The sequence below is a fragment of the Thunnus maccoyii genome, chromosome 11, assembly GCF_910596095.1.
Source record: "Thunnus maccoyii chromosome 11, fThuMac1.1, whole genome shotgun sequence".
Classification (NCBI taxonomy): domain Eukaryota; kingdom Metazoa; phylum Chordata; class Actinopteri; order Scombriformes; family Scombridae; genus Thunnus; species Thunnus maccoyii.
In genome coordinates this window covers 6,417,879-6,444,129 of record NC_056543.1, presented here as the reverse complement: position 1 = coordinate 6,444,129, position 26,251 = coordinate 6,417,879, and the positions used below count along the sequence as shown (strand labels likewise).

The 26,251-nt window shown below is 39.4% G+C and overlaps 1 protein-coding gene across 1 annotated transcript; it reads left to right on the top strand.

The window, feature by feature from the left end:
• Nucleotides 1-941: 941 nt before the first annotated feature.
• wdr75 (WD repeat domain 75) lies at nucleotides 942-26,251 on the top strand. The gene is made up of 21 exons (XM_042426961.1): nucleotides 942-1,114; nucleotides 2,227-2,356; nucleotides 3,612-3,677; nucleotides 5,130-5,229; nucleotides 6,573-6,697; nucleotides 7,628-7,698; nucleotides 7,936-8,052; nucleotides 8,921-9,009; nucleotides 9,525-9,683; nucleotides 11,533-11,592; nucleotides 12,804-12,919; nucleotides 13,169-13,344; nucleotides 14,398-14,555; nucleotides 16,456-16,636; nucleotides 19,324-19,418; nucleotides 19,568-19,663; nucleotides 20,163-20,332; nucleotides 23,388-23,447; nucleotides 24,882-25,028; nucleotides 25,169-25,260; nucleotides 25,647-26,251. Exons 1-21 carry the CDS (start codon nucleotides 1,029-1,031, stop codon nucleotides 25,867-25,869), a joined length of 2,517 nt encoding a protein of 838 aa, XP_042282895.1. The 5' UTR covers nucleotides 942-1,028; the 3' UTR covers nucleotides 25,870-26,251.

Sequence of the window (26,251 nt, the reverse complement as noted above, 5' to 3'; positions counted from 1 at the left end):
AATAAAGGAGCTCTGGCTTGAGATGTTTTACCCTCGATAACATGGGTGCAGACGGGAGGTTTAGTCATTGCACAGCAGTCCCACCAATAATAATAAGAATAATAAAGAGAAAGTTTTCCCAACAATTACAGATTGTACCAAAGCAACTGATAAAAAGCGTCATTTATGTTTTGCTGCAAATATTAAATGTTTTTTTCTTCATGTTTGAGCGTGAAATTTAGTGAAAATGAGCCTTATTCAGAACTCACACGTGTTTAAACATTTGTCAAACATTAAATTGTGAATATTTATGTAATTCTGTCCACAGTTTATTCCTGATGCTGACAAAATGGAGGTCTGTCACATGGCCTGTTTAATGTCGGGACATACATAACTCGATTCACAGAGACACTAAAAAGAGGAACAAACACACTGTAAACAACAAGAATCACTTGATCACGTGCTATTTTAATCAGAAACAGGTTTATTGCCAAGTAGGTTTGCACGTGTTGTTGTGCATAACAGTCAAAATATACACAAGATGAAGTAATTTTAAATAATATAAAAAAGAAAGAAAGAAATTTACAATTTAAAAAAATGTATAACAGTATATGTGGTGTGCTAATAATAATAACAACAACAATTATAATAGTTATAGTAATACAAATTGTTTTAATGTAACGTGCCATGTTAGATCAAAAATTATAGATGTGCAAATAAAAGATTATGAGATTTGACATTAATATAGTGTATTCACTAATTAATTAATGTCCATAAGTGGAATGTAGTCCGTAATGTATAATGATTTATAATCAGTGAATGAATGAGCGTATAGCCGTTTAATTAACTGCTTCAAAGACACATATTTACCAGAAATAATTTAATTTCTTTATTTTTTTTACACAGTAAATGGTAATTTACTAGTCACCACTCCAGTCCAGTAGGGGGCGATATAAGCTGCCTCACCAACAGCCGCTAATAAAGGAGCGAAGAAGAAGAAGAGGAAGCGGAGGCAGAGGTCAGAGGTGAAAGTTGAACCAAGTGAAAACATGGTTGAACACGGGGACATCCGCGTGGTTCACCGAGGTGGCAGTAAAATAAACTTCAGGGAGCCTGTCATCACCACCGACTCGAAGTGAGTGTGTGTTTTCAGTCCGATAATGTTTAATATTGTTTGGAAGACGTTATTAGCCGGAGAGCTAAAGCCGGCGCTAGCTGTTAGCCGTTAGCATTTAGCTGCTAGGAAACTTACTGCTGCTGTTTACATAAAATATCCCCAGTTTGTTTCACCTCTGCGACAATTATCTGTTAAGATAATTTAATAACATTCATACCGACTAAACATAACCACGTTTGAGTGCCTCAACTGCGATTTGTAGCCTAAAAGATGCAGTGGTGCAAAGTAACCAAGTACATTTACACATGTAACGTTACTCTACTTAAGTACAATCTCGAAGTACTTGTGCTTTGAGTTTTTCCATATGATGCTACTTTATACTTCCACTCCACTACATTTCGGAGGGAAATATTGTACTTTCTACTCCACTACATTTATTTGATAGCTTTAGTTACTTTTCAGGTGAAGATTTGACACAATGGATAATATAACAAGCTTTTAAAATACAACACATTGTTAAAAATGAAACCAGTGGTTTCCAACCTTTTTGTCTTTTGACGTCTTACAAAAAGTAGTGTGTAGTCGGGGTCACATTTCACATGTCTATGAGTTGTTAACAGCTCCACCAAATAGTGATTTTCCCCTCTAAACTTCTCACATGCTTTCATTTCAATAAATGTTCAAATGATCCAATATTTCAGCAAAAATCAAAGATTAGAGAAAAAGTCCAAAAACTGAAAACAGATTTGTGTATCAGAACTTTGTTTTTTCTTCTTTCCTCTCCCATTAATCATCTCACGACCCCCTCAGATTTATCTGCTGACCCTTTGGAGGGACCCCGACCCCTAGGTTGGGAACCACTGGACTAAACTAGCTAACTGTATATAAATTAGTTGAAACTAGCTCCACCTCCAGCAGCTACAACAGTAACATGCTGCTCTAACACTGATGCTTCACTATTAATAATCTAATGATGTCATATATAATAATATATCAGTCAGAGGGACCAAACCACTACTTTTACTGAAATACTTTAACTACATCAAGCTCATAATACTTATGTACTTTTACTGTAGTAGTATCTGAGTATTTCTTCCACCACTGAAAACATGTGTTTTGTGCTGCTGCAGGTTCCTGCTATGCGCCTCAGGAGAATGTGTGAAGGTGTTCAGCACCTCCACAGAGGAGTGTATCCACGACCTGCGGGGTCACACAGACCTGGTCACAGGTGTGCTGCTCAAACCCTCCAACCACCTGCAGGTACAGTCGTCTCACCACACAGTTGGTTAAAGTGTACAGCTGTAATTTACTCACAAAATTGCTTGAAAATGTATATATGTGTGTTTTCTGTCTAATTTCATGATGTTTCTGTTTGCTTGGTGTCTCTGCTAAATTAGATTGTTAAATATCATATCAGATAAGCATCTTTCAGCTTGATATCCTGTCTAGAGCTGCAAAGATTAGTCGATTAATTGATTAGTTGCCAACTATTAAATTGAGCTCCAACTATCTTGATAAGTTAGTTTGTTTGGAGTCAGTTTTTAGTCTCTGATTCCAGCTTCTTAAATGTGATTATTAGTCCTTTGTGACAGTAAACTGAATACTGTCGGTTGAGACAAAAGAAGACATTTGAAGCTCTGTGATCCACATTTTTCACAGTTTTCTGGCATTTTATGGACCAAACAACTAATCGATTAATAGAGAAAATAATCAACAGATTAATTGATAATGAAAATAATTATCAGTCGTCTGTGATTTTTCAAGCAAAAAACACCAAAAATCATTTTTGATTGTTGGTCGAACAAAACAAGATATTTGAAGAATCATCTTTATCTCTGGGAAACTCACGACTAGTTTTCATTACTTTTCTTTATTTTATAGACTTAATTAACCGATTAATCAAAAAAAATCTGTAGATTAATTGCTAATGAAAATAATTGTTACTCGCAGCTCTTAATCTGTTTTTGTTTCATTTACAACACATTACAGCTGCAACGATTAGTTGATAAACAGAAAATTAAGTAACTGATTAATCACAAAAATGCCAAATATATGCCGGTTCAAGACGATGCTTTTCTTTGCTTTATGTGACTGTAACTGTAATATTTTGGGTTTCTGGACTGTTGGTTGTAAAAGACATTGATGGACATCTTTCACATCTCTGTTTGTCCTGGAAGAGGAATCACTCCTCTGTTTCTCTTTCTTCTATTTTTCCCCCTGTTACTGAATCTTTTGGGAGTTTGTTGTCTTGAGTTTCGTATGTAATAAAACCCTTTGAGGCAAATATGTGATATTTGGCTGTATAAATACAATGAATCTGACTTGAAAGTAACTGTCAGTTGCAGCTCTGCAACATATTAAATATATAGTATCTTTGTGTTGTAGGTGTCTGTTTTCTAACTGTTTTACTCTTCATATGATCAGTGTGTGTTCAGGTGCTTCAGTTGTTTCAGCTCGTTGTTTATATTTGTATTTTATTGTCACATTTCTTATTTCCTCTCCTGTGTTGTTGCAGGTCTACTCTTGCTCAGCAGATGGCACTGTCCGCCTTTGGGACTTCACAGACGGGATTCTCATTAAGGTACAGACTGGTTCAACTGTTTACAGTCATTCTGGTTCAGCTGAACCTGCTGCCCCCCAACAGACTCTCTCTGTATCTGCTCCACCTCTGTTTACACGTTAGTGTGTGAGGGCGGTTTTTCCATTTTAAGTTCTGTCCCAAACCAGTAAGTGTTGACTGGACGGTGAAATGGTTGCTGACTGTTGTCATTCTGCACAAAGATGGAAGCGTCATAAATGTTCCTGCTTGCTACTGTTTAAAATATTATTCTGATCATAAATATAAATCTATAGCTACACTTTCATAAAACAACCTTTTAATGCTGAGTTTAAAATCACAGAACACGAAGTAAAGTAAAATAAAAGAAAACGTCACTTTTTAAAATTTGTATGAAACCAATCTGCACACCAATGAATTAAAAAAGGATGAACATTCTGAACAGCTGAATGATTTAAGGTATTAATTAGTATCCATGGTGACTATAGCTGTAATCATTAATCAATTAGTATATTGGAAGAAAATGAATCAGCTTTAATTAATTTAATTAATAGTTTCAGTCACTTTTCAAGCAAAAAAGTCAAACATTGTTTGGTTTTCAGCTCAATAAATGTGAGGATTTGATGCTTGTTGTTGTCATATAGAATAATAACACAGATATTATTATTATTATTATTGGGTTTCTGGACTGTTGGTCGGAAGAAAAAAGGAATTTGGAATTTTAATGGAGAAAATCCACAGTGTTGTGGAATTTTCCATCTTTAGGGGTTACAGATTGGGTTACATTGGGTCTGGGTCTCGAGGTCACAGTGTAATTCTTCAGCAGGAAGGAGACATCCTCTCCTCTCCTCTCCTCTCCTCTCCTCTCCTCTCCTCTCCTCGAGACTCCAGCTGTCTGTGATGTTTTGGGGAAAGCAGAAACCTCTCTGATAGAGAGTAATCAGCATCACCATGGTTACCAAGGTCAGAGGAGGCTTTCCTAGATAACACAGATAGGTGGAATGTGAAACCAGAATGTGCTGAAAGTGACCTGAAGTTTAATGCAACGTGACCTGAACTGACACGAGTAAAACACAGGTCCTTGTTTAGAAACTAGTGAACCAATTAGACTAATTGTTCATATTGTAGGCTGATAAAGACTCAGAACGGAAAGACACAGCATCCGAGTTGTTCTCTATTTCAGTTTCTCCTTGATCAAGTACTTCAATAAACTTTTTCAGCTTTAAGACATGAAAGGCTGGTGTCCTCTTTTCTCCACTGAGGTGCTGACCATCGCTCAAAATATCCACAACACACAGATTAACTGATAATAATAGTTTCAGCCCTGATGGTGACAGATGTCATGAGATGAGGAGATTGATTAGATATTTATAGCTTCCTCTGAGCTGTGAGTGTAACTGAATGTACTGAAGGACTAGTTAGTTAGTTTGTTTGTGTTGTTTCTCTGATGTCTGACAGCTGTTTGATCTCTTCCAGACTTATGTCATTGGATGCCCGATTTACTCCATCTACGCCTCAGCAAACCATGAGGGAGTCATCTTCATCGTTACCCCCGTGCTAACTGACAAAAGATCCGGTAGGTTTGACATGTTGTCTGATTGCTGTGACTGTTTGTTTAACAGTGTGAATGTGAGTTTTAATTGAGCTTTAACTTTGCATATATATTGCTTTTATTGCCTTAACATGTTTCATGTTATGTGCTTTTATATATAGTTTTTATATGATTTTGCTTATTCTTATCTGTTCATATTTGCTTTTTATATTTGCTGATTGTTTCTTATATTTGATAGTTGTATTGTAATCAGGGTGTCTATGAATAAGAGATCTTTCTGTATAAATAAAGGAAAGGAAAAGACACTCAGGATGTGCTTTGACAGGATAAATTCATCCTCTGATCTAAAGTGTTTCTTCAGCTGCTGTAAATGTATTGATTTTAATGTTTGTTTCATGATTTCATTGAGGTCTGAACTAAAATCTAAAGCAAGTAGAGCCATGAACTTCCTGATTGAGTTACATGGAGCCAAAAGCAGAAGTCATCAATAATAATGCTGAAAAAGTATCAACCTGCAGAGCGATGCTAGTTAGCATGCTAGCTGTACACATTAAAAACATAAAAAATAATCAGCAGCTGTTTTGAGAATCGATTAATCATTTCATGTCATTTTTATGACACTTCCAGCCAGTCGTTAATGAGGATTTGCTAAATTGAATATTTTTGGGTTTTGGACTGTTGGTCGAACAAAACAGACAATTTTGAAGACGTCATCTTGGACTATAAAACTATAGCGGACATTTTCCACAGTTTTAGAGACTAAACGATTAACTGAGAAAATAATCTTCAGATTAATCAAAAGTAACTGTTAGCTTCAGTCCTACTTTAAAGGAAAGTTTTAGCTTCAGTCTAGTGATAATCAATCATTGTATGTGTTGTCTGGATTCTCCCGGGTCTCAGTGTTTCTCTGCAGTAATTTAATGTCACTGAGTGTTTAAACACATTCATGAGCCTGTTTGTTCTTTCTTGTAAACTCACAGCTCGAATATTTTACATTTATAATTAAATATCACCTGCAGATGGTAGAAACAGACTCATGTAAAAGTTTTTATGTGCAGAATGTTTTTGTTCATTTAACATCTGTTGAAGTTAATCTGAAGTTTGAGGTTTTTGTTTGTTAAAATAATGGTAATGCAGGTAAAAACGTGTTGCTTTCAACCCGTTTACTCTAATATCTCCCAGGTGGATCAGAGAGGTGCTTTTTAAAACGACCACTAGGAGCCGCCAGAGACAAAAAAATCAAATCACACTCATAGGTGCTTAAACATGTGTGTAATTAGAAACTGTGTAAAAGGTCACTGGGTAAGAATGTCAAACAGGCTGATGTTTGCCTTTGTGTGTGTGTGTGTGTGTGTGTGTGTGTGTAGAGCTGTTCCAGCTGGTGGCGGTACATCTGCCTCAGAGTGGAGATCAGCTGGTGGAGGCCCGAGAGTTTTCTGCCGTGCTCAGCGACGTCAGCTCCAACCCGGAGGCCATCGCCTTCGGCAGAGGGGTACGTACGCCTCCGCCTCCGCCGCCACTGTCACCAACGCACATCTGGAACTCTCACTTTCCTAAACGTGAATCATCCACTTAGTTTGTTTGCTTCCATGAAAACATAAACTGATGTGAGGAAACAGTAATTGTTGGGTGTCAATTCAAACTATCTGTCTGTCTTCAGAAAACCTCTAATGAACCGCAGTTTGAGCATCAAAGCTCTGAAATTAAAGCCTTCTGAATGAGTAAAGTTCCCTCCTGGGTGTTAGATGATGGATGAAACCCACTCAAAATTCATTCTTAAAGCGGCTATAATCCATACTTTTTTAATAACAAGTTATGAAATGACAGCGTGTAATTTGCAAGTCGCTCGTAGTGATGAGAATTATCAGAGACTCTGCAGTTCCTCTCGGCTTTACGGAGCTTTATAGTGAGTTTCAGCTCATTGTTCAGCTGTCAGGCTGCAACTTCACTGTTTCGGTTCAGTCTCAGCGCTCTCATAGCATGTTTTACAGAGGAAGAAGCTCTAAAAAGCCGCTGTACACTACCTGCTCAGCAGCTAACGACAAACAGACACAGTTAATGTAGAGCAACGGCAAACTAGCTGGTGAAAAAAGTGGAGCATTTAGCATCTAAAGAGCCACATATCTCCCTCAGGAGTTGGTAGAGAGCAAAACCAGAGCTTAATGAGAGAGAATATTGGACAGAAACACGACTCCAAATGTGTAATAATGTTTATCTATAACTGCTGGATGTGGAAATATGTTTGCTAACAGGTTCAACATATCAACTTAAAAGGTTACATATTGTTTCTGCTGCCAACAAATGGCCATAAAACCAGTTATTGTAGGTTTAATTCTTGTGTAAATGTCTCAAGAACAGGTTTGAAATACACTTTGATTGTAGCCTTCCTGACCCGTGTGATAAAACGTTCTCATCCTCACAGGGGGAATTTATCGCCTCAGCTAAAGGTTTGCAGCTGGAGAGCTATTTCTTCAAGAAGCAGAAGTCATACAGGTGAGCCACAGTGTGGAGATGATACTTTATTAAACATCAGTTCATCATTTCACCCATTTTTGTCACCAACTTTTAAGTAAAACCACAAACCTCCGACAGCTTTAAATTACACGCAAAACCACAAAACATTTCTGCTTTATTAGACACAAGACGTTGCAACATATACGTGACCGAGGTCATGAGTCAGCAGGACGGCCGTTAACACTGTATGTCTGATCGTTTTTTTTTTTTTTAAAGGTTTTCCCTCAAAGAAGACAACAAGAAGGGAGGCAAGAACACATTCACATGCGTCGCCTGTCACCCGCAAGACGACTGCATCGCCACGGGCCACGCGGACGGAAAGATTCGCTTGTGGTGAGTGTCGTAACCACACGGCCTTGAAGCGTGCACGCTCGCTCCCGTTTAGTCTAAACATGTGCCGCTCACGTGTCCTGCGTTTATTCTGCTGATAGCTGCACCATTGAACATCCCTCCCAGCAGATGATGTGACAGAAACGTTTATTATTGTTCTGTAACCTTCTTATTTCACTATTTCAGCTTATTTATTCTGTTCTTTTTCTTCGTAAAGGGAGGATGGGGTTCGATAGAGTTTTATTAAATTTGACTCAATATTTTTACCTCTCAACAGAAACCAGTGTAGTTGTACAAACAATAAGTACAACTCAAAGATGTCTAATTACACTTTATAGGAAGTAACAGTAGAGTTTATGTCTAATTAATGCTCACAACCTGATAATGAGATGAGCAGCATATTCTATGTCTGTCTTGTATCTGAGGTCCTGATTCAGATCGATTAAACTGATCAGATTAAATGTTGATGTGATATGAATCAGATCATTAAGTTTGAACTGGTCCCTGTTGAACTACAAAAACACACGATCCTCTGGTGGTCGTACAGTGACGTCACAAATAATCTTCATCTGAATACAGACGCCAGCAGCAGAGAGCATATTAATCAGAGAACAGAGACATATTTTGTTAATTAACAATATTTGTTGTAATCTGCCGTCACGGTTTGTTATTTTAAGCAGAGACTGTCGGCTAAAAAGCTGCTACCTATTTGTTTACCTCTGATCTTTGTTAATAAAACAGTGAGGAGAGAGATTAGTTATCGTCTGAGTTTAACAAATCTTCAGGTGTTTTGCAGACGGAGATTCCTACACGTTCATGTATAAATATCAGGTGTTGAGGAGAAACTTTATATTTCCGTTTGTCCTTCCAGGAGAAACTTTAACCACAAGAAGGAGTACACGTACTCGACTCTTCACTGGCACCACAGCGCCGTCAGCTCGCTGCGCTTCACCCCAGAAGGTACAAACACGTCATCACCTGTTTACAGCTGACGTCTGACTTAATTAGAGCTGCTAAACAGATTCATCAGTCGACCAGACAATCAGTCGGCAACTGTTTTGATAATAGAATAATGGTTTTAACACCAAACATGGGCTGGTTTTATAAGCCATTGTGATGTGATTTATACTTTATTTGTTAAACATGATAATAAACTGATTATATTTTCGTTTTTGGACTGTTGGTCGTTTAAATTTGTCTCATTTAACTTTGGGAAACTCTAACAGGCACTTTTCATGATATTTTGACATTTTATAGATGAATCAATTAATAAGAAAATAATCTGCATCTGAAAATAGTCGGTAGTTGCAGTGTTAGTGTGAACTGAAATTTGCTTACTGTAATATGTTTGTCATACATTGCAGTAGAACCCGGGTCTCCCACAGTGTATTAAATGTCTACCAGTCCTTCAGAAGGGTTTCTGTGCCCTACATCAATGTCCCGCCTCTCCATCTCTCTCTGCTTTGCTTTACCAGGAACCAACCTGCTGAGCGGAGGCGTGGAGTCGGTGCTCGTCCAGTGGAGATACAATCAAGAGAGCCAGCGGGACTTCCTGCCCCGCCTGGGCGCCACCATCACACACATCGCTGTCTCACCTGACGGAGCTCTGTTCTGTACCTCACACGCAGACAACAGTAAGAAGCTGTAAACCTGTACCGTACCCTCGGATTAAACACAATGAACACTTACAAGCTGCTGGAAAATAACAGTAATAGTGGAAATACAGAGCTGCTTGAAAGTTTCTGCATAAATATGACCTAAAACATGATCAGATTTTCATTTGAGTCCTAAAACTAGATAAAGAGACATCAATTAAACAAGTGAGACAAAAAACTTACACTTGTTCATTTATTTATTGAGGAAAATGATCCAATGTTACATATTTGTGTGTCGCAAAAGTACGTGAACCTCTAGGATTATCAATTTATCTGAAGGGGAAATTAGAGTCGGGTGTTTCAATCAATGGGATGATAATCAAGAGTGAGTCTGGGAGGTTCTGCCTTATTTAAAGAAGAGAAATCTGAGTCTTCACTATCAAAGTCTGAGCTTCACAGGTTTGTGTAAGTGTGTCATGGCTCAAACAAAGGAGATGTCTGAGGACCTCAGAAGAAGAGTTGTTGATGCTCACCAAGCTGTAAAAGGTTATAAAACCATTTCTAAAGAGTTTGGACTCAACCAGTCGACTGTCAGGCAGATCATGTACAAATAGAAGACATCCAACACTATTGTTGCCTCCTCAGGAGGGGTCGAACAACAAAGATCATACCAAGAGCAGGCGTGTAATAGTCCAAAGGGAAACTAAAATCCTCTCTTGCAGCGGCTACGGTCGATGTTCATGAGTCCATCATCAGGAGAACGTTGGACATAAATGGTTTTCATGGCAGAGTTGTGAGGAAAAAAGCCAGTTCTCTCCAAAAAGAACATTGCTGCTCGTCTAAAGACCACGTTGATAAGCCAGAAGGCTGTTTGGGAAAAATGTTCTGTGGATGGACGAGACCAAAATTGAACTTTTTTGGTTTGAATATGACGCGTTATGTTTGGCGACGAGCAAACGTTGCCTTCCAGCACAACAATGGTGGCGGTATCATGGTTTGGGCCTGTTTTGTTGCCTCTGGACCAGAACGGCTCGCAATCATTGAAGGAGCTATGAGTTCAGAGCTGTAGCAGCAAATTCTACAGGAAAACGTCAACTGAAGCTCAACAGAAAGTGGGTCATGCAGCAAGACAACGACCCGAAACACACAAGTCGTTCTACCAAAAAATGGTTGGAGCAGAAGAAAGATAATGTTTTTGATCGGCCGAGTCAAAGTCCTGACGTATAGAAATGCTGTGAAAGGACCTGAAGTGAGCAGCTCAGTGGTCGCCAAGCAACATCCCTGAGTTGAGACTGTTCTGTAAGGAGGAACGGACTCCGAGCCAATGTGCAGGGTTGATAAACAGCTACCGGAAACGTTTAGTTGGAAGTCATTGCTTGCTGCAAAAGGGGGGCCACACCACTTACTGAAAGCAAGGATTCACATACTTTCACCTCCCACAAATATGTAAGATTGGATAAATTTCCTCAATAAATAAATGAATAAGTTTAATGTTTTTGTCTCATTTGTTTAACTGGGTTCCATTTATCTAGTTTTAGGACTTCTGATCATGTTTTAGGTCATATATTTATGCAAAAGTAGAAAAAAATCTAAACATTGAAGCACCACTGTAGTTGTGTGTACTTAATCTTTTTTGGAGCCGACATCTAGTTTCTACTGGTGGAAACTAGTTATTTCTGGTTTTCAGTATTTTTAATACACTTTGTTCTCCACTTAGTTTAAACTCCTCAAACTTTAAACTTGCACATTTCGTACATCAGATCTTTCCTCTGACAGATGAGAAAGGTGCTCGCAGTAATATCTGCAGCTGTGGAATGTTTATACAGACTTGATTTCAGGATTAATTAAAAGCTGCAGTAACTAATCTCTGTTCTCTTCTTTGCTCTAGAAATCACGATCATCCAGAGTTGTGTGAAAGTGTCGGCGGTCATTCAGGGTCTGGTCAAAGGTGAGTACAGACTGTAGCTGGATTACAAACATGCTGTACGGGCTCGTCAATAACACTTAGATTTATTAACTATTCAGTCACTTAGGTTGTTTTCACTGTGATTAGAAATATCTCTGTTGTAACTAATGAAATGTGTTCACAGACATTTAGAAAACAAATCAAAGGGAGAAAAACTCTTTTTTTTTAGTCTGGAATAAAAAAACTTGCATGAGAATCAGCTGTTACCACTTTTATGTGCAATCTTCATTTATGCCAAGAAAGCTACAACTCTAACCTTTTTATTTAATTAAGATCAAGATCTTTTATCTGAGTCCAGCAGACAAAAGGAAAACAAGCATAGACTGATATATAACAAAAAGGAAAACGACCTACAACGCACACAGCCTGACGAACAAACACACATACAGCATCAGAAACAATCAGAGACGTCACAAAATAGACTCCAGGTTAAAAGTTTGCAGAGAATTGTATCCATAATTTAATTTAAGCAGGGTTAAATCAAGTAATAAAGGTCTTAACACTGTTTGAATCATCATATCAGTCGCAGGGAAATCTTATATTTAACAAGAACTGCCATAAAACAGCTGACATATGACATTTTTACACATGCACAAACACACAAAAAAAAAAAGTGAAGAGCACAGGAAACAATGTGTTATGCATGAAATATAAGCATGACGCAGGATAAAAACCACTAAAAGTTAAAATAACATCGGTCATGGCTCCAAATCAGGAAAAGAAACTGACGGTCGCGCCCCTGCTGCATTACAGCCTGAATGCTGTGACATGCAGATTATCTTTATGTTTTTTCGTATTTTTATACGTCTCAGCAGATTCACTTCCTGGGAAAAAAAAAAAATGTATGGTCTACAGTTACACAATCACTCCAGTGTACATTGATGATGCAGATTTCTGAACATTTGTGCCTCTCTGTCCCTTTGCATCAAACTTGTCTGTCTACATATGGTATATCAAAATAAAAATGTTTGGCCTTGTTTGACACAGATTTATGCTTTTAAAATGTGTCAAAACACGCCCTAACGAACCGCTCCCGGTCAGTTAAGGTAGCTGGCAGCCGTCTCCACCTGTGGGAAGGAAAACGTTGTTGACTTTGGACGACTTCCTCTTAATCAGACCTGAATGCAGCAATTGATTCTCTCTCTTCTTTTTTTTTTTTTTTTCTCTCTCTCTCTCTCTCTGTCCTTGTTCAGGAGAAAGTGTCAGATCAGACCTGATGGTGGATCCGCGCAGCAAAGCCCTGGTGCTGAACGGGAAACCGGGCCACCTGCAGTTTTACTCGCTCCAAAGAGACAAACTGCTGTTCAACGTAAGATATCACACATAAACCAAACAAAAAAAAACTATGTTTGTGGAGGCTTTTATTGTCTTACCAGAGTGCATAAATACGATTATGAGCACTTGGAAACAACTTATTTGAATTAAAAACCGATGCGAGTAGTTTTAAGAACAGAAAGTTCCAACACAAACTTTAAAAATACTGCCAACAACCACAACAACTCGGTGTAAATTTGCCTTAATAGCCAAATTCTTGGGCCAACTTGTGTGTTTCCCACAGCTGGACATTGTACAGCAGGAGTACATTCATGAGTCGGGCCTGCAGCAGTTCGAGGTGGTGAAGGCGGCTTTCGATGCCTCTGGCAACTGGCTGGCAACGGTCGAAGAGAGAAAACAGAAAGCAGCTGAGCTGGAGCTGAATTTAAAACTGTGGGCATTCGATGAACAAACACAGAGGTATCTGTTTATACTTTTTATTTAGTTTAAATCAGTGTGTTTACATGCACCGAAGTGACCAGTTTACTCAGAGAAAGTAGGTTACGAAGGTTCATATTTGCCGATTATGTTTATTGTTTTGTATATTTTATATTTGTGTTGTAATCAAGGTGTCCTTGTGAAAGAGAGGTTGCTCAACATGGCCCAACCTGTCTAAATAAAGGTTTGAATGAATGAAGTTTACATGCACTGTAGTAACCAGGTTACTGTAAATCTAAGTATACATGCAGCTCATCAGCAACCAGATTTCTCCTCTACCCCTGATCTTATTTTGGCATCATGTCTAACTGATTCAAACTTTATTAGTGATAGAAAACGCTGCTTTTTTTAAATTCCTTTCAGAGCGAGAAAGTGCCTGAATTTAACAAATCAATGTTCAAATATTCACAGCAGTGAAAACCGACTTATTTATACGTCTACAGGCTTCTTTGTTTTACTTTTTAGTTGAAATCTGGACGGAATAATTGTGAATATGAGGGCGCATTGCTGCGTGTAATGATTTATTTCATCCAGCTGCTCCACGCTGTTATTTCCTCAGTCTGCAGTCTGTTATTCTGCACGTGTGTACTTGTTAAAAAAAAAAAAAAAAAACTGTTTGGACACCCAGCTACATGTTTACATGTCGGAGAAATCAGCATTCGCCAAGAGAAATCTACCTGAGACAACCAGGTTTCTTCCCTAATTATGTTTAAGCAGCTTTCTCGTTTACAAGAAGTCAGCTCACTGGATGAAGCACAAAAATACAATTATTATATAAAAGATATATTTGCACATATTCTGAAGTACTTACACCTACATATACTGTGATATTTATGAATTTAAAGTAAACAGAAGCCTGTGCAGGAGAGGTGGGAAGCTTAAAGATAAACAGGATTACATGACATGAAAATAATGTAATCTAGTAGTGTTTTTGTTCCATTATGTAATAGGAACTTATGCTCAATAGTGATTTTTTTTTTTTTTTCCTTGATCTCCAACCACAACCCTGTAACATGCTTTTCCTATCACCTGCAGTTTTGTGCTGAACACGACCATCTCGGCCCCCCACGAGGCCCGGATTACAGCCATGTGCTTTTGCCACGCTGCCGACAGCCAGACCACCATGCTGGTCTCCGCCAGCAAAGACGGGCACTTCAAAGCCTGGCAGCTGGCCGCCCCAGCCCACACAGAGGGTAAGCAGTCTAGCTCGGTTTCTGCCAGTCCGGTCGACCAACAGGTGGAGTTTAGTTAAGCAGTGCAACAACATTTACTGACCTTATTTAATTTGTTGTGACCTTGTTGTTTAGTAGGTTTTTGGCTCAGTGTCGTCTTTACCTCATTGTTTTTTTTTTGTTGTTCGGACATTATATGTACCGATTAATTCTCACTTTAGACATGCATCACTGTGTGTGTAATCCTGAGATTTGAGTAGATCAGCTGTGGCTGCACCTGCTTTGTGAATCTGTCTGCTCTCTTTATAACATTTGACACTGATACCGAGGCCAGACACGTGGACTCAGCACACCCCTACACTAGGATTTTATTCATGGACTTCTCTTATACTTTTAATACTGTGCACTACCGCAACTCCTAGTGGAGTTTCAGGTAAACCCGACACTGATTTTATAGATTAAGAGGTTGTTTTTTTTTTTTTTTTCACAGAACAGGCCACAACTTGGTGCTGGTGATATAGGGGCATACACCAGTTACATTACTGCCCCCATCATGAGGTCAAGGAATAGTTTTAACAGGAAACTATAATAAATAAAGATGATTAAGATGCTATATGAACATGCAGTGTCAGCTTTAACAGGATTTTCATGTTGTCATTCAATAAAAAAAAACAACAACTCCCTCACTTCCTCAAAATAACTCCTAAAAAGCAAACGGGAAGCTCTCTGTGAGCTGATAGTGCACTCTGCCATGTCAGACATCACAGACTGGTTTGGTACATAGACATGAGCAAGCGTTTCTGCAAGTTGGCATGTGATTTAAAGTTCTGCATTTCATTTTTGTAGAGCTGGAACGATTAATCGATGATACTCAGTCCTGCCTTTCTGGTAGGATGAAGTATGTCTCAGTTGGGGGGGGGGGGGGTGCAGGTCTAGATCGCTCCCTGTCACCTGTGGTGTTCCGCAAGGATTGGTCCTCAGCCCCATCCAGTTAACCCTCTACATGCTCCCAGCAGACACGGGATGTCTTTTCATTCCTATGCTGATGATATCCAGCTGTACATCAAAACTGCCCCGAGCCCTTATGAAGCCATGTCACGCTTCAGCACCTGTCTGAAGGCGATAAAGGCCTGGATGAGCAACAAACGTCCTCCTGTTACATCCTCTTCTTATTGGCACTTCACACCTTTGACGGCCAGGACATCCCCCTTTCCTCCTCAGTCACTAATCTGGGGGTTTGGTTTGACCCTCAGCTGACTTGACTATGCAAAACCTCTCAAAAAACATCTGTAAACCCTGTCAGATGCAGAGAAACTTGCCTTTATCTCCTCAAGGCTCCTCACAGGGATCCCAGGCAGGAGCATCCAGAAGCTCCAGTACACATCACAACAACGCTGCCAGGATCCTGAGGAGTGTGCAAAAACACCAACATATAACACCAATTCTGTTTTCAATGTACTGGCTCCCTGCCTCCTTCAGGATTGACTACAAAGTCCTGCTACTCACATGCAAATCCATCACCAGATATGCACCTCCCTACCTACAGAAACCGATCATACTACAAACCTCCACCAGCACTCTCAGATCTGCCGGCAGCTCGCTCGTCTGGGCCCCCGGTATTAAGCTATGCACCGTGGGGGATCAAGTCTTCTGCTCTGCTGCACCTCACTAACCAACTGAGGGCAGCTCAGACCCTAGACCTAAAAAAAAAAAACCCCTTTCTATTCAAGAAGGCTTTTTCATCTTAACTTATATTGCTATTTTCTTTATGTTCTGTGTTAATACTGTAGCACGCTGAGTTTCGCCATGAATGACAAGTGCGGCACAAATTAAATGTATTATTATTCATTATGTAATCCAGAACTCTTGGTGTCTGTCTCCCTCTCTCTCTCTCTCTTTTTCCTCTCGACCTGGCTTGCAGATGAAGGTCCATCCTGGTCGTGTGATTTCGTCGGAGCCTATCACAGCCTGGCGCCTGAATGCTGCTGTTTCTCAGCCGATGGCTCTCTGTTGGCCGTCAGCTTTCAGGAGGTGGTGACTGTGTGGAGCCCGGCCTCCTGGGAGCTCCTGACAACTCTGTCCCAGCCGCCGGGAGCTATCAGGTCAGAGCACACAAATATCCACACATTCAGTAGGGGTGTGTGTGTCGAACATTAATACTTGTAGGACTGAGTTTATTATGTTTGCAGCAGTTTTAAGTAGTGAAAATGATCATTGAATGCTTGCTCACATTCTTTTATTTTGTTTTTTTAGTTAGCCACCTTCTTGAACAGCTGTTTATTGGCTTTCTTGCTGAGATTTAGATGAGAAGATCAACAGCACTCATGTCTACACACTAAATATGAAGTTGGAGCCATTAGCTAAGTAGCTTAGCTTAGCATAAAGACTGGAAACAGCTAACCTGGCTCTGTCTGAAGGTTAGACTGTTTGCCTACCAGCTCCTCTAAAGCTCACTAAATAATATGTTAAACCAAAGTGCAAAAATGAGCGGGGTGGGGGGGTATGTGCCAGACTATTTCCTGGCCCTGAGCCGTTGCCAGGCAACCAAAGGGGACTGCAGGAAGTTGCTAGTCCCGGCCAAGAAATAGTCCCTTTTGTATGGGTTTAACAGACGAGATCTAACGTGTTAATTTGTGAGCTTTAGAGGTGTTGATAGGTGGATTTTGTTGCCTTTTGTGCTAAGCTAAGCTAACCACCTGCTGGCTTCATATCTACCGTACAGATGTGATAGTGATATCAATCTCTTCATCTACCTCTCAGCAAGAGAATAAATGTTATTCCCAAAGTGTGAAACTGTTTCTTAAAGCAGAGGCAGAGGAGTAGATTTAGATAAATAGATAGTTTTTCATTTGCAATCTCTCTGTGCAGGCTGATAAACGATCGAGGAGAAAGCTGCACGCTCATCACATTCCAATCTTCTATTTTTAACTTTCCGAATCTGTTTTGGCACACGTTGATGTTAACAGACAATGATCTACAGCAGGCATTCACCAAACACTGATTCATACGCTGTATAGCAACATCATCCAGCAAAAGATCATCAAGTGCTTATTAGCAGAGAGAGAAAGACAGTCTGTGCAAACACTTTAATAACTTGTGACTTGTTAAAAGTGAGAGAAAGAAAACCATCACCATCTGTATCTCCACAACATTAATATCTGTAAAATGCTCATTAGTCTGTCCAACACTGGTAAGTAGAGACTGTACGAAGACCAGTAACAGAGGACCGTTTATTCGCTGTCAAGTCTCCGCAGCAGTGGACGACCATGAACAGTTAAACGACCTTGTCGCCGTTCTGGCAGAGGTCCAGGAGTGTTGTTTCTCAGAGGATGTAACCGAGAAGAAGTGCTGCCTGTCGGCCGGTTGACGGCAGGAACAGGCTGCAGTTTCGCAACGTTGCTCGAGTCTCAGAAATGTTGGCAAATGTCCCCTCTGCTCAAGAAGGGGCCCCACAGGTCACTGAGGACGCGAAACTTCAGTTGCTAGTTTCTGTACCACTTTTTTTTTTTTTTTTTTTGGAAATAAGCAACACAACACAAACTCAGCATTCAGCAAGCAAAATATAGAAAGATGACATAAAATTGACCCTTTGGCCATTTTTTTTTATATATATATTTGAGAGCAGTGAAAACTGCTAAAGTGACCAAAATATGTAAAAAAAAAAGGAAATATCTCAGTTTTTTGTGCATTTTTGTTCATACAAAAGTGTTTTGAGTTAACTTTGACTCATATTTATTCAAAAATTTCAAAAATCACCACTCAAATTGTTCATTGAAATCATGATGGATGTTAAATTCTCCTATTTAATGTAACATAGAACTATAATAAAGTGCGATTGTGAATGTTTTCTCTCCATAAACAAATAGTGCACAACCTAAAGAATACACAGTCTCTGAAAGATTAAAGTATAATCAGCCATTTATTGTCTGATGAGTATTTATGAATGAAAAAAAGATGTGTTGTTCAGACACTTGGTAGAGAGACTAATTATGAGGGGACACAGTGAAGCCTCAGAGTATTAATGCTATATAAGGGTTAAAATAAAGGAACCAGCAGAAGGAACATAAAGATTTTAACAATCAAGAAACTTCTTCTTTTTTTTTTTAAAGAGTCATTCAATAACACTAGAAAAGGTGCTGGTCAGACACTTATTTGTGTTCCTTCTGCTTGTCTGAACTAATTTCCGTATCTGGCACGCTGCCTTTTCCCCTCTCAAAAAACTCAATCATACTCAGAAAACCTCTTCAAATGAGCAGACATTTCCTGTGTAGTTTGGGGGAGCTGACGGTGGGAATCTATTCGTAATAATAATAATAATAAGACTTCAGAGTTGAAAGGAGGGAAAACTTGGGAGACGTTAATGGTCTGCTGTTTTGACAGCTGCCCGGTGCCCCTTACATAACTCCCACCTATGGATGCGTAGAGCCTGGTGATTTGCTTGACCTCGAACTTCAACCAACTTCAGACTCTTTACATGCAGCCTCAGACGTTAGTCATGCTTGGTTCACCCACCGAGTGCTGTGAAACTACTTCACATTTACATTTTTGTCAATATAAGTCATTTATGAATGATATGTTTGTTCATGAGCAGCAGTTTAAAGTCAGAAAGGCTGACCGGTACTGATTTATTCTTGGTGGGTGCTTACATGTTCCCAATCGAAGCCCCCAAAGCAGAAAAAAGCTAATCCTGTGAAATATGTGTTGTGTAAGGAGCTGGTGGTTCTTTAGGGGGATTCTTTACAGCGACAGGAAAATAAATGAGACTTTTTTTTTTTTTTTCCTCCACTAGGGATCTTTGTTTTGGGCGACTGAGCTGCTCCAAATATCTGCTGGGAACTACAACGAAGAACCTGCTCTGCTGCTGGAATCTGCTCACCTGCTCCTGTAAGCTAAAAATTCATATTTGCAGCTGCACGCGTTTTGTTTAAGTGTATATTTTCGGTTTCATCAAGTATATAACTATACGTATCCTTCCCCTTTTCTTTTTTCTCCTTCTTCTTCTTCTTCTTCTGTCTGCTTTCCTGCTCTGGCAGTGGAGTGGAGCACCTCCATGGACGTCAGCCTGCTGCTGGCCGACCCCGTCTCTGAGAACATCACTGCCTTCTGCTTCCAGGAAGGATGCACCGACTGTAAGATTTAAACACACGTGCAGCCCAAATATGAGTTTTAACATTTGCAAGTTGGAATCAAACCTCTTTAAAGTTGCAGGAAATCACATTTCTTCCGTATCTATATGTAGGAATACTGTGCAAAGCATTAGAGTTTACAGAAAACATCAAATAACTATTAAAAATGACAAGTGATTTATTTTATTTTTATGATTTTTCCAAAATATTTCACTCCATATAAAGCCATGAATAACTGTTCAGAGGTTTGTCTTTCGATCTGAGATGCAGCTGCTGCCTGTGTGCAAGAATTGAAAGTTATTGGCGTTGTGAAAGAGGAAGTTTACGTTGAAACGCTGGTTTGACAGTGAACAACGTGCCGCAGCTTATAGAATACATATCATTAGTGTCGTTGTCAGAATTATTAATCTGCTTTGACGCTTATGTTTGTTCTGATCCAGCAGCTAAGATGCTTAATCTATAGGAATCAATCTTCTCATGTTTCTCTCTCTTTTATTTTCAGTGTTTGTCTTTAAGCCCAGCGAGCCTCGGCCGCTGTTTTCCCAGAAGGCCGTGTGTTCGGGGAAAGTGACGCGCGCTGTCTTTGCCCCGAGGGACGAGATGTTGGAGAGCTGCGAGGAGAGCAGCCAATGGCTGAACTGCTCCCAGCTCTACTTCCTCACTCAGTACATGGTAAACACATTTGATGTTTAAAGGGGACATATCTCGCTTTTTGTGATTTATTCTGTTATTTTTATACTGTTATGATGTCACATATCTATGTTAGAAGTGGTCAAAGCTCCAAAACTTGAGGTAAACGTATGTGAAAATGCTCACTGCAAGTCAAAAGTCAGGGCTTTGTTTGCAGCGTTACCTCTACTTCCTCCTTGTGGTGATGTCAGATTGTTCACACATGCTGTCTGTTGGTAGTCTTTGTTGCTAAAGTTGTTGCTAAGGTTGTTCCACAGGTTGTTTTTTGTTTTCCTCTCACATATTTCGAATCAAATTCAGGCTCGAACATGTACGGATGTATTTGAGAAGTTTATATTTCGAGTAAAGAACAGGAAAAGAGGTGAAATACGACGACTATTATTTGTTCACGTAGCCTCCAGAGCCACTGGAAGTCTGCTGTTAGCTTCCTGAAGCTAACCAATCAGAACAGAGTGGGCTCATCGGGAGGCGGGGCTTAAAGAGACAGGAGCTAAAACAGCCTGTTTCAAACAGAGGCTGAACTGAGGGGCTGCATAAAAGGCCAGTATAATATAAATAAGGCAAAGATATTCCAGTTGAGCCCCATAAACATAGACCTGGAAATGTGCATGATATGTCTGATTTTATTTAAAAGCAAAGAGTAGACTTTTCTACTTTACTGCTGTGTTCATCTAGAGAAGCTACACATACAAGTAGGACAGTTTTTATTGGCTGGCAGAGGCAGTTTCAAACTGGCAGAACTGGTTATACTTACAGGTTGGTCACTGCTCTTTCATACACCATCATTCAAATGCATGTTTATTTTCTACCTCAAACACAGACAGTGATATTTTGTCTTTTGGACAAAGATTTATTTGGTCATCTTCCTTATGTAGAGTTACAGTGATTGGTCCAAAGGGGGCGCTACACTTACAGGTTTTTACATGCTGTTATGTTTGTTACTGATTAGCCAAGTCAGGATCACTGTGTTATTTATAAAAACATCAGATGTCTTTTGATTTTTCCCCTTGTTGCACATAACCCCGGCCCTGATATTTAAAGTCTCCTTCCACTATAAAAACACGTTTTACTAGTTGATCCTTCAGTTGGATGTTTGAGCTTCACTGTGCAGAGTTTGACACTAAAAGGCCGTTTTTTTTATAAACATCTGCAGAAAGTGGAAAGTTTCTCTGAGCTCATTGAAAATAACATTTTTAAGGGGCGGGCTTACGAGCACGATTTGTGACATCACAACTCGTTTGGAAGCTAATCCTGGTCCAGTATTCAACTTAGACAAGTGTGATGTGGAAACTTGAAGCCTCCAGCGCACAAACACTGAAAATAAACTTTACAGTGGAGTAAAGGGAAGTCTCGTGTCCAGCAGTTCAACTTCTGAAATGAAATATATTTGCATATTTATAGATTCTGAAATTTAAATTAAAGAAGAAGGAGTAGATGTAATTTTAAGGATTTAAACAAGATAATTGAGCTTTTTTGTGGAAAAACCACCTCAGAATATTTTATATACATCTAAAGCTAAAACTAAAAGCCCTCCATCTGTGGAAACATTTATTGAAAAGTTTATCAAAACAAGACAGACTTGATAAAATTGTGAACGTATCCTTTTAATAAAAACAAAAAGTGATGACACCAGAAATTGCAGCGTTTAGAAAACATGTGAATTCAGCAAAACCAAACGGACTCAGACAGTTCGTTCCAGTTTTCAGTCTGTTTTATGTCCCAGCCGTGACATCCACATCACATGATGATGTAACGGTGTAATGTTATGCCATAATCGTAGTTACAGTGTGCTGTATAAAATCCATAATGCCGCCATAAAAGCAGAGTCCATTCAGGGTGACGCACACATCATTTACATCCAGAGTTATCAGATCTCACCCTCTGCTTCTCCTCTTAGAGTCTCGTTAGCAAAAACTCTTTCACCTCCTCAACCGTCTCTCAACTGAAAACCTAGACACCTTAAAAATATTTCTATAATTATATTGATATGAATTAAATTCTTTTAATTAGTGTACTTTCCTTTCTTTTGTACTTATTTAATGTTTTTGTATTTACAGTGGGGTCTAAAAGTCTACTTGACGACTATTTCTTTCATTACAAATGATAATATCAGCCTAACGATTCAGTTAAATCTTTGAAAAATGGACGTGAATTTCAGTCTAGCCATGATTCGTCCCCCTTTTTTTTGCTTTAATGACAGCATGCAGTGGAGCTGACACAGACTCCGCTAGTGTGTGCGAAACCTGATGACCCATGTTCCCTCAGCATGGTTTTGACATTGTTCCAAAGAGCTTCTTGTGAGCCTCCTCATGGCTTCTGCTGATTGGAGTCTTGTGTTCTTTATTTAGCAAACTCTGTATCTGTGTGGAAGTTGCTTTTCTATCTCTCGGGGAACTAAGCTTGATGTATTGACCTGAGCTTTGGATACAACTGATCCGGTTTTTGCAGAGCGTTTTAGAGCTCCGTGCGATGCCCCCTTTTAGAAACTTTTAGTCTAGCCGTGACTTTATGCTGCTTAGTTCTGATGTTTGCCACCATCACAACACTACCTAGTGAGCAATGATCTACTGGAAACTTGATGCACAGCCATATTTATAGCAGATAAACACCGTCTGCATGTTGAGTTACTAGAACGAGCCTCTGATTAGTAGATCGAATCCACCCGAGTGTCATCTAAACACATGATTCAGTGGTTAGAGATACAACTCGAGGAAATCTGACCTTTTGTACAGAGGAGTTGGTCAATGCTACAAATTTGCTTCAATTTGCAGAATTTTAAAAATTTCTTCTTCTTTTTATGTCGTAACTTCTTGTTTTTAAATGTTTCTGTTTACGTGAAGATAGTATGTGTATTTGTTGTGTTCATGTGATTTGTGGTTTTACTCTGTGTTGTTACACTGCTGCACAACTTAGGGACAAATAAAGTAATTGATTAATTCATTGATTTGATAAAAAAGGACTTTGCTCCATAGTTACATTTTGCACATTGTGTGTGTGCTGTTGTGTTCTTCTGACTGATGTGGACTCTCCTGTTCAGGACCTCATGACCTTCACCACCAAGGCGGAAGAGGAGCGACTGATGGCGTCCAGCAAACAGGTAAAACACACATGTACACTAACAAACACATTGTTGTTCCATACTGAACATGTTTAAAGCAGATTTTCTGAACTCTGAGAAACATTGAAGTTGATATCTGATATCTGGCCGTTCTTCATGCTTGCAAAGCCGCACATAAAATTTAATAGTTTGAAAACTGCAGGCTGGACTGATGCCTGTATTCAGTTGTTGCTTCAAATGTTTTCTTCTAAAATGAAAAAGGCTGATGGAGAAGATGCAGTCTGTTGTGCTTGGCTAAAGTTGCAGAAGTTCCTTGTTCTCTCACAAAGTATCCGGATGTCCCCTCTTGTTCCTCCTATTAAATAAAAATCACTGCTGAAGCTTTTCCATCATATCGCTGAACACTGTTTTTATTTTGTGAGACATGAGCCTGTTTTATTCTCTATTTATATGCTACCTTGGGCCTTTTTAATTTGTCGTTTTTATGTAGACGACACACTGCTGTACATGTCTGTCAAATGTGACCATAAAATTTTTTAAAAAAAAGGATAAAACAGAGATGATGATGATGATGATCGGCCCTGAGGACAGCAGAGTAAACGAGAATTCAGTTTTCTCTTTTGACTCTTCAGATTTCTATGTGCACATTAATGAAATTGTGCAATCATGTTTGTTATAGTTACGAAATATCTCAAAGATAAAATATTCATCTTTTTGAAAGTGTTTTTTTTTTTTTGTCCTCGGGGCTCGACTATCGTAACTCGTTATACTCTCACCTCAGTCAAGGAGCTGTAGCTCGTCTGCAGACTGTTAAAAGACGATTAGCAGCATTTTGAACCTAGAAGAAGTGCAGGAGGCTTGAATAACCGGTTATCCAGCTCAAAAAAAACCCAAAAAACTCACTAAAGGCTGATTTATGGAAGGTTGACAGAAATTATGTATTTTCAACAGAAAAAAAGAGATGCTTGACACTTTCCTTTCATGTCGCGCACCTGGAAAATTAAGTTATGTTTTGGACACCATCATATTTGTCACACAGTGTGATTGGGTAGTGTTACTAACGTCGCCATGGAGACCATTGTGACCATTCCTTATTGATATTTTGGTCTGTAACCTTGTTTAATTAGTCCCGGTCGGGATAATATAATGCAACTAAACAAGCCGGCTGGAGGATAGCGTCTGGTTACCATGGAGACGACTGATACCTTTCGCCGAAGCATAAATTGAAAACGTCATGTGACTCTTTAATTTCTGTTGAGTGACATTTATCAAAAGTGTCGAGCAACCCACCGTGAATCAGCCTTTACATTCCCTCACTTTTTAAAATTTCATTTTATTTTTTATTATATAAATATAAATCAAATGCTTTTAACGTCAAGCTCTTTACAAGCGCTGTATGAATAAATCTTTACTTACATACATTTCCTATTTTTCCTGACATTGATTGTGATTTTTTTTTTTCCTCCATTCAAGCTGGTGGTTGATGACAGCGTCGCCATGACGCCGTTCTACCTGTTGCTGGGGAAACACCGGCAGCAACAAGAGGAGAATCAAGACTCGCTGAGCGTCCTGTCCGCTGAGCGAGAGCAGCTCCCTCAGGGCTCCGTCGCTGTCAAGGAGGTCAGTAGTTTGACCCTTCATGCATTATGTTTTAAAAATGATTCATTGATCATTAAGTGAAAGATGAAAACACACACATGTATTCGTAGTTTGTCCCTGTTAGTTTGTAGCTCTTTAAACTTTGTTGTTGTTGCTGACAGCTCCTGCAGACGCCGGCACACGTCCTGCCCTCCACCTCTTTCCTCTGCTCCATGTTCGTACAGTCTCTGCTCATCTCCGTCACAGACACCAGGTCAGTTATCCTCGAAAACTTCCTGAAATTCAACACGTTATCTGAATAAATGTCTGAATGTTTGTAGTATGGCATGTAGTGTAAAGCGCTTTGAGTGGTCAGAAGACTATGTGCTATAAATGCAGTCCGTTTACCATTTGTTCCCTTTTTCATGTGTTTTTGTTTGACTAACTTCATCATCGAGGGTCGAGATAGTGTCAGTGTGAGTTGACAAAACGCTGCTGGTTCTCACAGGGTCTAACATGACTCAGCAACTTGAAAACTAAAATAGTCAACATCGGAAAATGTGGAGTTTCTATTTTCTGGTCTCTGAAAAGATGTCAAGTCACGCTAAACCTTTTTTTTTTTTTTTTTTTTTTTCCCGATGTGTGCCTTTGTGGCCTCAGGGAGGAAAAACAACATGCGGAGGAGGAGGAAATGGAGAGCGAGAAAGAGGAAGAGGATTCAGAGGAGGAAATGGAGTCCAGTACCTCGAGACCGAAGCAGGCGTCAGTTGGAGGCCAAGCAGCGGAGTCTGCAGCCCCCCCTCTGACAAAAGCTCAGGTCAGAGAGCTGAGGAGGGTGAAGAAACTCGACCACAGCTGGCTCAGCAGCGTCCTGGACTGCTAAACATGATCTTGTAAAAAGACACTTGCAGAGATACAGTGCTTATAGGAAGTGTGACCATCCACCATGGATTTTTTTTATGTTTTATTGTTTTACAACAGTGGATCTCATTTGGATAAAAAAATACAGAAGCAAAAAAAAGTGTCAAATCTGTGCAAATATGTTAACAGAAAATACTTGATAGTAAAGTATTCGTCCTTTTCACAACAGTATTGTTTTGTTCATCTGACAAATATATATCAGTGTGAATGAAAATAACATTTTTCTCTGTAAAACTGTTATGTTTCATGAGGAAAGTGTGTGAACCACAAACAGGACTGGCTTGAGGTCTGGACTCTTGTTTCATGTTTTGGGGTCATTGTTATAAATCTTCTCTTGAGTCACA